The sequence below is a fragment of the Oreochromis aureus genome, linkage group 3 (assembly GCF_013358895.1).
Source record: "Oreochromis aureus strain Israel breed Guangdong linkage group 3, ZZ_aureus, whole genome shotgun sequence".
Taxonomy (NCBI): domain Eukaryota; kingdom Metazoa; phylum Chordata; class Actinopteri; order Cichliformes; family Cichlidae; genus Oreochromis; species Oreochromis aureus.
In genome coordinates, this window is record NC_052944.1 from 44,968,878 (window position 1) to 44,983,980 (window position 15,103).

Here is a 15,103-nt window from a genome sequence, read left to right on the forward strand (position 1 = left end):
CGTCTGGGGAGGGAACTCAAAACTGGATTATAGATGGCAGACAGTTGGTGTCGTAAACCACCGCCTCTGTTCAAAGATGGTCGCTCACAGTGGACATAGATGGCCTCTTTCACTCCTCTTTCAAACCATCTGTCCTCTCTGTCCAAAATGTGAACATTGGCATCCTCGAAAGAGTGACCTTTACCCTTAAGATGCAGATGGACTGCTGAGTCTTGTCCCGTGGAGGTGGCTCTTCTATGTTGTGCCATGCGCTTGTGAAGTGGCTGTTTGGTCTCTCCAATGTAGAGGTCTACATTGGAGAGATGTAGACGTGAAACGTCTTCAAGCAACTCAAAGAAGTCCAGACGCTTTTCTTTGCAAATTCCTTTGACTACGATGACCTGGATGACTGAGAACCTTCACAGACATTTTGTTCATAATCTCTTTAAAGTCATGATCGTTTTTTTATCGCTTTCACTGTAAATGAGTCTGCACAGTTAAAAAGACTGATTTACATTTATCGTTATTTTTTATCGGACATCATCCAATCTCATTTATACACATTTAAGAAATAACGTGAAATTATCCTTTTGTTTGCATTTGGAGACTCGGCATTTGAACCATCCCCAAATATCTGGACCAGGGAACCAACTCCTCAAACCGGTAAAAGGTCAAGGACACAGTTACACGATCGCTAAACTAACCTGTTTTTGAACCATATAAGCACGAGCCCTGGAATCTTGGCTTTTAAAAAAGAAGCATTACACATTACTTTTCTTATGTTCAGTATACAGGAGCTGCTGCTCACACTCTGAGTTGCACTAATGTGTCTGTCAGCTGTCCCAAATGGAATGTCAGGCCGCACTCACGCCGGACACCTCCTTGACCTTATGTGCACGAGCCCTCGACTCAGCTGCAAAGTGCTTACGGGGTCAGTTTCCTTTTCATCAGAATTATCTGCCGTCATTCGGACATAAGTTGAGCAACGGTTTAACCAATTTTCCATCAAAGGGATTAAACAGAACATAGGATGTATGTTAACGAAATATAAGTTTGACTACGGAGCACATCTCCTTCAGCGTTCACAATAATGGGTTGCATTTCTCTCAGTCAACTGACTGTTTAGGGGAAAAAGCAACTAATAGTTAGTGGGCTCTGTGGGTTGTTGTTTGTTAATCACACTAGGAGTGAACAAAAGCAGAAAAAAACCTCTGTAAAGATGCAGACTGTGAAAGTCTGGTTCATACCATAAATCTTACCAGCTGTAGCAGGGTTTTTTTGTGTTTTAAGTTATAAGCACGTGTCAAGACTTCTGTCTCACATTGCCGATGTGATCCTTCTTTTTTGTTCCCTACTAATGATCTACGGTAATTTGTCCCCATAAAATAATAAGGCTTTAACAAAATCATTGTGATACAGAGATTTGGATTCTTGTGCATGCTTTGGATAAAAAGTAATTTTGTCTACACTAAATGTAGTTTACCAACTGCTCCTCAGTCCAAACTGACTTTATGGTTCATACGTGTCAACTCAGGGAACTCCTGTCGTGACCTCCCCTCTGTGAGCACACACACACACACACACACACACACACAAGGAGAGAAACAGACAGATCATTAATGCAGAGGATTGCAGCTGCTCTTGGATTTTCAGTGTGTCGGATTTCAGAAGAACGGTCACATAAATTTCATTACAAATTTTTTACTTTTGCTTCAATGTGTCTTTAAATCCTTTCTCGTTCAAATTGTTTATTCACATAGTAAAGAAGTAGCTCGGGAACTCAGTAAGGAACGGCGATAGTTTAAAGACATTTTCTACAATACAGAGGATTTCATCATCCACAGTTTGTGAAAACTGCGGTTAAAAAAATAAATCAGTAAATTCACAAATGATGGACTCTTTTCAGAGGTACGCTTCATGTACTGATTAACATACACTTAAAAGATGTACATTAGGCTGCACACTGGTTATGCCATTACGGATTTTGCTCAAGAGTCTGTTTAAGCTAAAAACTTGAAATATATATATCTGTATATTTTAACATAGATAAAATGTTTTTGGAGTCACAATTTAAACACTGTTTGAATAATCAAAGAGATATTTATAAAGGGCGGGCTTACCGTGAGCTGTATTGTCTCTTTTGCATGAGACACACCAGAAAAGCTCTGTGCGGATAGCAAAGTCTGTGCCGTGGGAGTGTCTGGACCCTCCGCGCCAAACAACCTCGCACTGGTCCCCAGGGGCACGGCAAACTTGTAAGCCCTAGTTCGGCTCCCGAAAAATATGCTTGAGTTGTTCTTGTGTCCAACAAAAATGAGTTCTGCTATGTTTTATTTTTAATGTTACTGCGTTGAAGTTAGCACAATTTAAAATAAAAAAATTATTAGTCTCTTAAATGAATGGCATCTTGTTAGACCGGGGACGGGGGCTTAAAAAACTAATACATTGTTTTACATCTTGTGCACTTGGGCACACTTCAATGAAACTCGAAAAGTGGGACAAACAATATGGAGATGATGACTCGGCATTTGTTAGGCAGGACTGTAAGTATAGAGAGGAGGAATTCCCATTCATGTACTCTGCAATGTGCATTGTGTCCTTGTGACATGTTTACTTTTTTTCTAAATAAATAGCTGTGAAAAAACCCATCAAAGCTGAGGTAAGTATTCACCACAGTATTATGGGGGTTTTCTTGTTTTATTAGGGTCAAATTTCTCTTTGTGTAAAAACTTAAGCCAACATCCAAGTGTCAAAGGTCGGTTCTAAAAAACAAGTCAGTCCCTGAAGCTTATTTGTGCCACAGATGCTAATTCAGTGACTGCATGTAAGGAATGTTTTGGGACCTGTCTGATCTTAAAAAAAAAAAAAAAAAAACTAACTTTGTTGTTACATTACAGCAATATTGAGGAAAGTTTTAACGGCTGATCATGGAGCAGGATGAAGGTCAGAGGGAAACTCGCTGCCACGCTTCCGGTTATGCTTCCATCCGGCGTAGTCATCCAGCCGGTCCATGCTATATCGCCCCCCTGGCCCGGAGTGGTATAACGTGTTGTAGAAAAGTTTGATCGATTCTCTCTCTCTCTCTCTCTCGCTTAAAAAAAACAAAACAAAAAATTCTGGGTTGTTTTCTCATACATTTATGGTATCCTACGGAGGAAGCATCCCGAGCTCTCAGAGGTAATTGACCGGGATGAACCGGCGATCGTCTGACTCCTTCTTGATGTGCGTAAAACAAGGCCGTTTTCTTTTAGGGTTTCTGTCTATTGAGAAAATCCATTGTAAAAGTAGCTCAAACATGAAGAAAAACTCTTTACTTTGGTCTGAGAAGGAGCGGGCAGCAAAAAACATACCTCATATAGGTGTTTTAATAATAATATTTTTTTGGGCGCGCTATAGGGCGCGCTATAGGTTATAAGCATTGAGAAAAACTGATATCTGCTGTCTCACTCCTCCTTGACCCGCGGGGTGGGGGTGGGTGGGTGTGTGTGTGTGTGTGTGTGTGTGTGAGTGAGTGAAACAAGACCATTTTTCTTTTAAGGATTCTGTCTATTTTCTGCTAATGAAAAAAATCTGTTGTAAAAGGGACTCTCAAAAAGAAAAGTAGCGCATCCGAGGGTGTTTTAATTGTTTAAGTAAGTTTCCTAAGTATTCACTAAGGGATATTCATTTTTTACAAGAATGAGGTGGGCGGCCTGTAGGTTACAAGCGGATAGAAAGTTCTTCTTTTCATCACAAGCGCCTGCCTCCACCCCGCTCTATAAAAATACAATTTGTTGCTAGGCAGATAATCTTAAAGGTTTTTATTGCGTCTGTATTATAAGAAAATAAAATACTATTGAAAGAAATGGTTCTCTACAGGCAATAGGAAGTCACTCTTTGTTTTCATTACAAGCGCTGGTGCAGCTTAAGAAAGTAAAATACATCCGCTATTGTAAAAAGAAATACAGAGAAAATTGTCATAATATTTAAACAGAATTCAAACTATGAGTTTGTGGAAAACTAACTGCCGCTCTGTCTCTCTATACAGCACTGACTCAACAGCTGCGTCACCCCTATGCTTCAGGATCCCCCTTCCCTCTCTGATCCCCTCATGCTTATGGAACATGATGCACAGGTCTGAAAATGACTAGACACTTCCGGAATATTTCTGGTAGGGTCAAAAGGTCAGGATTGAGGCCTTCAATAGTAAATATGTTGTATTTGAATATGTCATACTCGAAGACGTAGCCCCACTTTCCACAGCCCTCAATAGGCAGAGGCCATTCTCCCATAAGCTCCTCGGAGCCGGTATCTGGCTGCGGAACATGAAGACGCCCTTATTTCTCCCTTCTTTCCGCGAGCATCGGTTGCTTCTGATCTGTTACTGTAGACGGTGACGGGGTGTCGCTGATAATCGACAAAGACCACTCGCCGCTGCTGCCTCCCATGCTTACGGCCTCGGGAGAGCAGATCTCTTCCCGTCCAGTACAGAGGAACGCAGGGCTGCAGAATGAAAGGATCCATCTTGTGTCTGTGCATAGAAAAGTGTGCGCCGCCCTCTCTGTTTTTATTCTCCTCCCTCCACAGACCCCCCTCCCTCTAAGGGAGAAAACTTTTTTTTTTTCGCAACAGGTGTCGCGTTTATGGATCATATTACACACTTCCGGAGTTCCCCCCTCCCCTCTCCGGATGCAATTCGTCACGCTTATGGATCATATTACACACTTCCGGTAAGGTCAAAAGGTCAAGGCTAGGGTCATCAATCAAAATGATGACACAAGGTGGGTACCTTAGTTTTTTGTGTGTCTCCTATATGATATATTTAACTGACATTTTTTATTGTAACAACCAACGATTTATACAGGAAAATAATGACTATTAACAAGGTTGCCCAAACTTTTGCATCCCACTGTACTTAACTACAGTAACAAAGTATTTGCACTTTGTTACTTCCCACCTCTGGAATCAACACATAACCTAATATTTGATACAGTCAGTATAACACATTTAACTTTCAGAGCTGTTGGTTTTAAATGCTCTCAAAGAGGATAATAAAATAGCACCAAAATACATAACAGACACAACAGAGCAAAAGGAAGCATACAGTATATGAAAAGGATGAAATTCATGCTTCTTTTGTGTCCTGTTGTTCTTTATGTTAGTCTCTTCAACAATTTGAATTCTGTTGCTCAAATCCAGGACTCTGTGTGCTTTCTGTTTTGTGCTACACAAAGTATTATGCTGACAGTAAAATACCTGATCAGTGAAACGATGCCATGGTGATCAGTCTGCATTCCTCTCTTTGCTTATCTATGGCTCACCTTCATGTTTTTAGTTACCGGGCAACAGTGTTGGTCAAGTTACTTGAAAAATGTAATCAGTTACTAATTACTGATTACTTCCTCAAAAAAGTAATCCCGTTACTTTATTAATTACTTATTTTCAAAAGTAATTAATTACTTAGTTACTTAGTTACTTTTTAAAAACACAATTTACAACCTGAATAGGTGATAAAGCGATAGATCTTTCAGCCCAATTCTACTTTTTCTGCATAATCCATCATACAAAATGTAATCAAATGGAAAAGTCTCTTTTTAAAACTTGTTTTATTAGTTTTAATCTTTTAACTTTATGCATCAAGCAAAAATTAAATTATATGCAACATTCTCTGACTGGAAGAAATTTGTTTAACATTTAAACCTATTTTCTGCACATTCCAGCACATAAAATAAAATATTTTTTTGTGTTTACACTCACTCTTTCAAATAGATGAAAGTAAAACACAGCAGAAAATAAATAAAATCAAAGACTAGTGGTCCTGTTGCTCTATTTTCACCTGTAAAGCAGGACTGGGGTAGGCGGAGGTTTACCCTGGTGCAGGTGTGCCGCAGCGGTCAGTGGAAGAATCCGCGAGTTTCTCTGTGAATTTCACATTACGTCAGTAGCGCACTTTCGGTGCTTGCTTGGAAGTTTAGGGTTTTTCGCTGTAAAAGAAGTTTTCTTCCACGCACAATGGACGCTAATGTTTTTGTCACTTTTATGGAATCAAACTCAAAATAAGGTCAGTACTTCCACGCTTTAAACGCTGCATGCTCATACTCTCTCCCGCACTCGATATATTATCCATTGTTGATCTGCACACAGCTGTTGTCACCAACGTCGCACTTGCTTACGTCACTGTCATGAGACATTCTCGCAAAAAAATCAGTTTTAGTAACGCAGTAACGCAGCGTTCCTACGGGAAAGTAACGGTAATCTAATGACCGTTTTTGCAATAGTAATCCCTTACATTACTCGTTACTTGAAAAAAGTAATCAGATTACAGTAATGCGTTACAAGTAACGCGTTACTGCCCATCTCTGCCGGGCAACAATCCACATGTGGTTGTACACACAGCACGTAAACTGGTTTTGATCAGCTGTAAGTCAGACTGTTGTATTTGATTTTATTGGTGAGAATATTTAATGGTATGAAAACAGATTTTCAGTAGAGAAGAAGAAAAGAAAACATTTCAATAATGAAAGATCATTAGAATGAACTGAACATGATTTATTGATATAGAACATTCAATTATGCTATTCAGGGATCAAACTCCGAAGGCTGATCACAGCAGAATGAAATCCCAGCAGGGAACTGAAGGAAAAAAACCTTTGAAGTCTAGAAGCTGGTGGTGGTGAAGATAAGATTGAAGCTTACATGGGTCAAAGACGAGGAGTAGGTGGGTTGCATGAAGTGGTTCGTAAGAGAGAATGAAAGATGAGCAGTGCAATTTAAAATACACAGAGTGGAGGCTGATTGGCTTGAAAAGGGCAGGCAGAAAGATTATTGGACTACAGCAATGATATCAGCATTATGTTTTACACCATGAGAAAGTGAACGTGATGTAATGAATCGACCAGCAGCCAAACACTTGGAAAAGCACACTGACGAGTGATTGCAGTTCTTCCTTGATAAACATACACATAAGCTTCATTTAGCTAAATCTCCAGCATCTCCAACAACCTTCATAAGTTTTGACAAGGTTTTAGCAGAGTCAGACTAATAAAGTGTTTATGGATCCAGAAGCTGTTTGAATAATATGTTCCCAAAATATATCCACATCTAACTATGTGTCTCATGAAAAAAAATCAAACTAATAAATGTGCCTGAACAGAAATGGGTAGAAGCTGTCAGGCAGTTAGAGCACAAAATGAAAATATGCAAACAATCGTCTTTTTCTCCTCGTTAACACATGACTGTGACAGTCAGCCAATACAGATGCAAAATTAAGCAGCAGCACCTGAAACCAAACATTTCCTGAAATAAAATGTATAGATTTTTTTTTAAAACAAAAAAAGAAGTCTGAAAATATCAGAATCTGATTTACTGCTTGTCACATGCATTATAAAAGCAACATAAGTTCTTCCTCTGTGTAAAATGCTTTATTTGTTTGGTTTTCCATTTACTGATAGTTGCACATGGTTACAAATGTGTGAGTGAGTGACCTTCATGGCTCTGCATAGTCAAAGGTTGCTGATCTGGTCTGGTCGGTGTTAGGGAGCTGTGCGATCATAAACTCTTCAACTGTCCAACCAGAAAGGCTGAACTGAAGCCTTTTGTTGGAACTTCACATATGTGAAGTTAGATAAAATTCACATATGTTTTGTTGAGTGTGCTAAGCCTGGCGTCATGGAACTAGCACACTTGTCAGGTGATAAATGTTGTCCCCTTGGTAGGAAAGAATTCACCTCGGATATTCCTCTTGTTTTTCACAAACAGGAAAAATGGCGCAGAGAGGAAATCAGCTGGATTCAAAATGTGTTGTCTTGATAAACCTAGCAGATATTTGAAGTTTACAAAGCTACATTCTCGCCTGAAACTGGAATTTGCTGGGCACACTATGAATTCTGGGATAGGTTGGGCATCGAAGGATACACCCGATCCATCCTTCAAATCTGGGGAAATTAAGGACGCATTTGTCGGCTGCATTTGGAAGAGTCTTCAAATTTGGACAGCCTTCCTCGCGTTGCTGTAACATAATTGGCCTACAAATGCGGTCTCTGAATTTGGACATAGCTACGATACCGAAGACTAGGGATGGGTATCGAAAACCGGTTCTTGTTGAGAACCGGTTCCCACTGTTTCAATTCCTTGGAATCGTTTGCCATTTTTGCAAACGATTCCCTTATCGATTCCAGTCGCCCGAATGACGCCACCACGCTATGAGCGCGGGCGTACCTGGCAGGAAACACGGGCCTAAGCGGCTCAAACGCTTAAGAGTTTGTTTATACTTTACGAGAATGGATGACAACAGGGCAACTTCCAATACTTGCAAAGTAGATATTTCATTAAGGGAGGAAACACTACGAATATGCAAAAGCATTTGCTCACAAAACACGCGATGAACTTAAATGAATGTCTTTAATTCCGCTCCGGACTCGTGAATCTCAACCCAGCAGCAGCAGCGTAACGCTTTACACGTCATCTCCGTTAATGCGGCAGGTAAATAATCAACTAACAGTGCATATTATGTTAGCGCGATCTGCTTTATTACAAAACCTGCCATTGTGCATTTAGGTGACCATGATGAGACAGACAGACAGAGTCTGGCTGGCGCTCGCTGGCAGTTGTCGCTGCAGTCTACCGGTAGCGTCTCTTTTCAGGCCCGCATGTCACCGAGCAGTGACTAGTTTGTGGTCAAAACCTTGCAGCCATTTGCCACAGCAGATGGTAAGTGAATGTGTTTAATTGTAGGCAGGGACATTACTGGTTATTCTTGTGTAATTGCTACAGAATAATTTATGTTATACTTTGTTATTGCTACAGAAGAATATTTATTTTATTATTTTACGTTTACAATTTTCCCCGGGACCCTGTGACACCCATTGAAGAGTCAGTAGGCTGTGGATCTCTTAAGATCTCACTGTTGGGTTTGTAAGGCCATGTTACTCCTAAATTTCTATCTTGTTGAAAGAGAAGATATAAAACAGTTCTAAGCTAATCGACCTTAGTGTTCTCCTTTTTAAAAACAAGAATCGATAAGAGAATCGATAAAGAATCGAATCGTTAAACAGAATCGAAAATGGAATCGGAATCGTTAAAATCTTATCAATACCCATCCCTACCGAAGACTGCTTTTTCTTCCTTGGGATTTAACGGCAGCTGGCATCCTTCTTCATGCAGTGCTGCCATCTTCTATCTCAGTCCGTTATTACAATCTTAAATCCTACTGCTCATTCTTATTCTTATTCTGCTGTGGGGAAGTGGCAATGCCCCAAAAAAAGGCCTGGAGATTTAAAAAACTGAGTGGCCTAGGCTCAAAAGCCTTTTTGTACATATTTATTATAATTCATATTTAAAGTTGATGTTATATTACATTTTGTTCCTGTTGAATATCAGTTTCCACTTAACTATAAATCTGATAAGATAGAGTCTGTTTTTTTCCACTTTAAACTATTGTTCCATTGTCTTAACAATACAATAATGTAAAATGAATGCTAGATATTGAAAGCTGAGGTTTTTCTGAGAAAAGGAGCAAAAACATTCACTTATAGTATGATTTCTGGCCATTTTACAGCCAAAACTACCAAATAAGTCCAGACAGCCTGCATGATACTTGGTCAATAAAGGGTTAATATTAATACATACCTGTATTTAGCCACGTCCCTACTCAAGATTATTGTTGTGATTAACTCGACTGTAATAACAGAAAAATACTTTTAAAGAAGGATCAGAGTTTCTTTTTATTATTCCTGTCAAACATTTATCACATTTTTATGGAGATGACTGTATTTGAAAACCATTTAATTTGTTTACTGCCTCATATACCAACTACTACACCTGCTGCACCCTCTCACCTTTGATGGTGTTTGAGGGACAGAAACATTTTAAAATAAACATAAACTGAAATGCAACATAAGCATCATGTCAGTGGCTGCTTTATCTGTATGTTTAGGATCATTATCCTCCTGCATTGAACAAAACTGAAGGACTGTTTGTTAACTTCAGTGAGAACTCTGACATTTCTAAAGTGAAGTTTATTTATCTAGAAGAAAGTGTTAACAAGCTTAAAAGTTGATGTAAGCAGAAAATAAAGGGTTAAACACACAGTATCACTCTCAAGCTGCTCCTCTTCCTGGAGTGAAGCACAGCCTGATAACCCTCCCTCTTCTTCCTGCTCTTAAACACAGCACCTCCTCTCTGTCCACGTGTTTCCTCGTTCCCTCCCCTTCAGATCTACACTTTGAACATGGGTGTAACCAACATGTGGTGACGTGTAAGAGCTGACAGGCTCCATTCACTGCAGAAACACATGTTGTTGAGATCAGAGCTCAGACTGGTTTCAGTTATAAGGAAGAGAAACTCACACAGTCACTGACACTGAGAGGAGAAATGGCGCAGAAAGGAGTTCAGCTGGACCGAGAAACCTTCTCTTGTTCCATCTGTTTGGATCTACTGAAGGATCCGGTGGCTACAGCCTGTGGACACAGCTACTGCATGAACTGTATTAAAGGTTTCTGGGATGAAGAGGACAGGAAGGGAATCCACAGCTGCCCTCAGTGCAGGAAGACTTTCACACCGAGGCCTGTCCTGGAGAAAAACATCATGTTAGCAGCTTTAGTGGAGCAGCTGAAGAAGACTGGACTCCAAGCTGCTCCAGCTGATCACTGCTATGCTGGACCTGAAGATGTGGCCTGTGATGTCTGCACTGGGAGGAAGCTGAAAGCCATCAAGTCCTGTTTAGTCTGTTTAATTTCTTACTGTGAGAAACATCTCCAACCTCACTATGATGTAGTTCAGTTTAAGAAACACAAGCTGGTGGCCCCCTCCAAGAAGCTCCAGGAGAACATCTGCTCTCGTCATGATGAGGTGATGAAGATTTTCTGTCGTACTGATCAGCAGAGTATCTGTTATCTCTGCACAATGGATGAACATAAAGGCCATGAAACAGTCCCAGCTGCAGCAGAAAGGACTGAGAAGCAGAAGGAGCTCGAGGTGAGACGACTAAACATCCAGCAGAGAATCCAGGAGCAAGAGAAAGATGTGAAGCTGCTTCAACAGGAGGTGGAGGCCATCAATGGCTCTGCTGATAAAGCAGTGGAGGACAGTGAGAAGATGTTCACTGAGCTGATCCGTCTCATCCAGAAAAGAAGCTCTGATGTGAAGCAGCAGGTCAGATCCCAGCAGGAAACTGAAGTGAGTCGAGTCAAAGAGCTTCAGGAGAAGCTGGAGCAGGAGATCGCTGAGCTGAAGAGGAAAGACGGCGAGCTGGAGCAGCTCTCACACACAGAGGATCACAACCAGTTTCTACACAACTACCCCTCACTGTCAGCACTCAGTGAGTCTACACACTCATCCAGCATCAATATTCGTCCTCTGAGCTACTTTGAGGATGTGACAGCAGCTGTGTCAGAGACCAGAGATAAACTACAGGACATTCTGAGAGAGGAATGGACAAACATCTCACTGACAGTCACTGAAGTGGATGTTTTACTGTCACCACCAGAGCCAAAGACCAGAGCTGAATTCTTAAAATATTCACATGAAATCACACTGGATCCAAACACAGCAAACACACATCTGTTATTATCTGATGGGAACAGAAAAGTAACATTAATGAAACAACAACAGTCTTATTCTGATCATCCAGACAGATTCACTGGAAGGTATCAGGTTCTGAGTAGAGAGAGTCTGACTGGACGTTGTTACTGGGAGGTGGAGTGGAGCGGGGTCAACGCTTGTGTAGCAGTTACATACAAGAATATCAGCAGAACAGGGAAGGGCAGTGAATGTGGATTTGGAAATACTGACATATCGTGGGCATTATATTGGTACGTAAAAAGTTTTACATTTTGGCACAACAATGTCCGAACTGACCTCTCAGGTCCTCGGTCCTCCAGAGTAGGAGTGTACCTGGATCACAGAGCAGGTATTCTGTCTTTCTACAGCGTCTCTGAAACCATGACTCTCCTCCACAGAGTCCAGACCACATTCACTCAGCCGCTCTATGCTGGACTTTGGCTTTTGTATAATGGAGCCACTGCAGAGTTGATTAAAGTCAAACAGAGAAGACAGGGTCATGTTGATCTCTGACCATTATATGTACTTGTCCATCCATCCATTCGCTTCCGCTTATCCTTTTCAGGGTCGCGGGGGGCGCTGGAGCCTATCCCAGCTGTCATAGGGCGAGAGGCGGGGTACACCCTGGACAGGTCGCCAGTCTGTCGCAGGGCCAACACACAGGGACAGACAACCATTCACACTCACATTCACTCGCACATTCACACCTAGTGACAATTTCGATTATCCAATTCACCTATCCCCACAAGCTGCATGTCTTTGGACGGTGGGAGGAAGCCGGAGTACCCGGAGGGAACCCACGCAAACACGGGGAGAACATGCAAACTCCACACAGAAAGACCCCGGCCTGATGGTGGAATTGAACTCAGGACCTTCTTGCTGTGCGGCAACAGTGCTAACCACCGTGCCACCGTGCTGCCTATATATATATATATATATGTACTTGTGTAGTTTCTAAATGAGGCTTTACATTTTAGAAGCTGAGAAGTTCAGTGGTCCATTGTTGTGTGAAAATAATATTGCACTGATTCAAACTGTACTTACATTTATATACCTTACATCAATATAAATCTGAATGTGTTCTTATGGCTGATAATCATGTGAGTTTAAATGATACTACTCTTCATATTCAGCATGTTTGAAATCTTTCATCAGTCTGGTTAGTGGTTTTATTCTGTAGTTTGCTGTAGTGGGTTGTCAAATGCAACAATATATTGGAGCTGCAGTGATTCATCAGTAGTGTAGGGACTAATGCGTTACAGTAACTACGTTATTATTGTGGTAACGAGCACGGTAACTAGTTATTATGCCAAAAGGGCAGGGCAGCTGTAGCTACAATGTAGCTTGCCATCACCAGTGTGTGAATGTGTGTGTGAATAGGTGGATGACTGAATGTAGTGTAAAGCGCTTTGGGGTCCATAGGGACTAAGTGAAGCGCTAAAGAAATACAGGCCAGGCCAAATACAGGCCAAAATCAGGAATACGTTAATCATTACTGGGATTTAGATGGGTCGTTATTCGTTACTTTGTGTGTTGCGTTCGACTTACCTCGAAATCGGAACACAGACCTGGGAATAATATCACACTTGAGTAAACGGTGTTCTGGTTAGCCTCGTCAGAGAAGTCGGGATTCCAATATGGCAATGCCTTACAAAAACAAATTACTACTAAACACATATGCAGCCATAGCTGGACTCGGTGGGCCGTTAGCGATTTTTCTTTTTTATGGGCCGATGTTTTTTTTGTTTTGTTTTTTCCCCGTAACAGTATAAACAATGAAAGGTGGTGGATTGGCCAGATGCTGGGAGATGTGTAAAGCTAACTCAATTGTTCTATACTGCTGGGCGGGTGGTGTGATGTTACTAATAGTGAACTTTATTTTATTCATAAGGTTAGTTAGTAGAGTTGCCAACCATCCCGTAAAAAACGGAGTCATCCCGCATTCAGAGAAAATATTGCATGTTTCGTATTGAGCTGAAAAGGAACACAGTTTGTCCCGTACTTCAGCTAGAATGAAAAAAAAAGACACAAAGCTGGAGTTATTTTGCATCTTTACGCTGGACAGCTGTTTCTTCTTCTCTCATTCTCTCCCCTCTCTCTCCTGTTGCTACTTCAATCATGAAACTGATCAATGAGCAGCTGATCGGCTTTTCTGACGCAAGTCCCATCTCTCTTGTTTGTGTTTCACGCCAGAAAGAAGAAACCAGCGGCGGTCGTGTTAAACAACATCAGCACGTTTAAGTCTTATCAGCTGTTGTTAGAATTTATTTAATATTAATTTCTAGTATCAGCTGATGTTTGCTGGAGCCACAGCTGTAAAGCTGCTGGTCATGATATCGGTTTGGATATGTGGTGAGAGGGAAACATGAAGATGAAACCAGGAGATGTCCTTACTGAATCATCAGAGCTGAACAGGTGATGGAGAAACAGGTTTACCTTTTAGGTGACATGAATGAGTTGAAGGGAAGTTATGAACTGTTTCTGCGAGACAAATAACACCAGGATCCTTTTCTACGTAGCTGACAGCTGGTAACTGTGCAGGGGCGGGTCTAGCAAAGTTTTGCCAGGGGGCCAGGTAGGTCATTAACAGGGAAAGGGGGGCACAAAGAAATACTTTTCTTTCTTATTCTCATTTAAAATGTCTAGCTTTTATTAAATAATATATTAAATAATTATCTGAATCTTACAACAAACGTTTTCATCTGATGTAAAATGTATAGAAATCCATTATTGTACATAGTAATTTTTTTTCAGGGTCCCATCATAATTTCTTCAGAAGTAGCTAAGTACTGTTTATGATGCCAGTGTTTTCCCACATTTTCTAGATTCTGTACCAGTACTGTGTGTAAAAATGCCATCAAAAAGTCAATTAAGTTTTATTCTTCTCACCTGTCTTTCTGTCTCCTTTCACTTTTTAAAGGTTGACATGCTAGAAAAAATATTTTACCCTGCCATGCTGTTAATTGATGTGGTAAATAAATAATTGATGGAAATATCACAAAATCTGTCATTTGTTATTTTTAATATTCAGTAATGATCATGTCTCACCTCTAGCCTTCTTTGTCTTAATTTCAGGTTTCCACCATGTGTTGTAGATAGTTCAGGAGGTTAACTCAACCAAGCAGTCTTTGGGTTTCAGCTAAGTACTGCGTCGATTTGGCATGGACGGAAGGGACATGTCCCCACCAATATCCAGCTATTATTGAATTGTCCCCACCAATAATTTGATCTCTTCGAGTAAAGAAAAACAAAACTGATAGAAAGAAAAAAAAGATCTGTCAACGTCTCATTCGCCCAGCGGTGCAGAAAGAGTTAAATTACGTTCTCTACTGGAGTCCTACCTCATGTGACAAATATGGCCAATGTGATTGGCTGTGCCTTTCAGGGAGCTCTGTTTAGTTTTAGCAGCACCAAGCCTGCGCTGTGAGGACCTGCAAGGAGGAGAGGAGGATGGCAGCAAAAAGGAAGAACCTGGATATAAGAAAGTATTTTTCAAAGAAACCTGTAAGTCACTTAAAGCCAAGTTCACTCATAAAATCTGTCCGTCATAATAACGTTACAGGCAATACCAGGCCATACATGCCAA

At 40.8% G+C, this 15,103-nt stretch overlaps 2 protein-coding genes across 2 annotated transcripts in view; both read left to right on the forward strand.

The window, feature by feature from the left end:
- The window catches only part of LOC120439390 (zinc finger protein 771-like), an 844,755-nt gene that overhangs the window by 5,884 nt on the left and 823,768 nt on the right, over nt 1-15,103 (forward strand). The window lies entirely within an intron of this gene.
- Nucleotides 10,051-13,888, forward strand: LOC120439391 (E3 ubiquitin/ISG15 ligase TRIM25-like). The gene is made up of 2 exons (XM_039610338.1): nt 10,051-11,275; nt 13,711-13,888. The coding sequence occupies exons 1-2, from the start codon at nt 10,330-10,332 to the stop codon at nt 13,737-13,739; spliced, it is 975 nt and encodes a 324-aa protein (XP_039466272.1). The 5' UTR covers nt 10,051-10,329; the 3' UTR covers nt 13,740-13,888.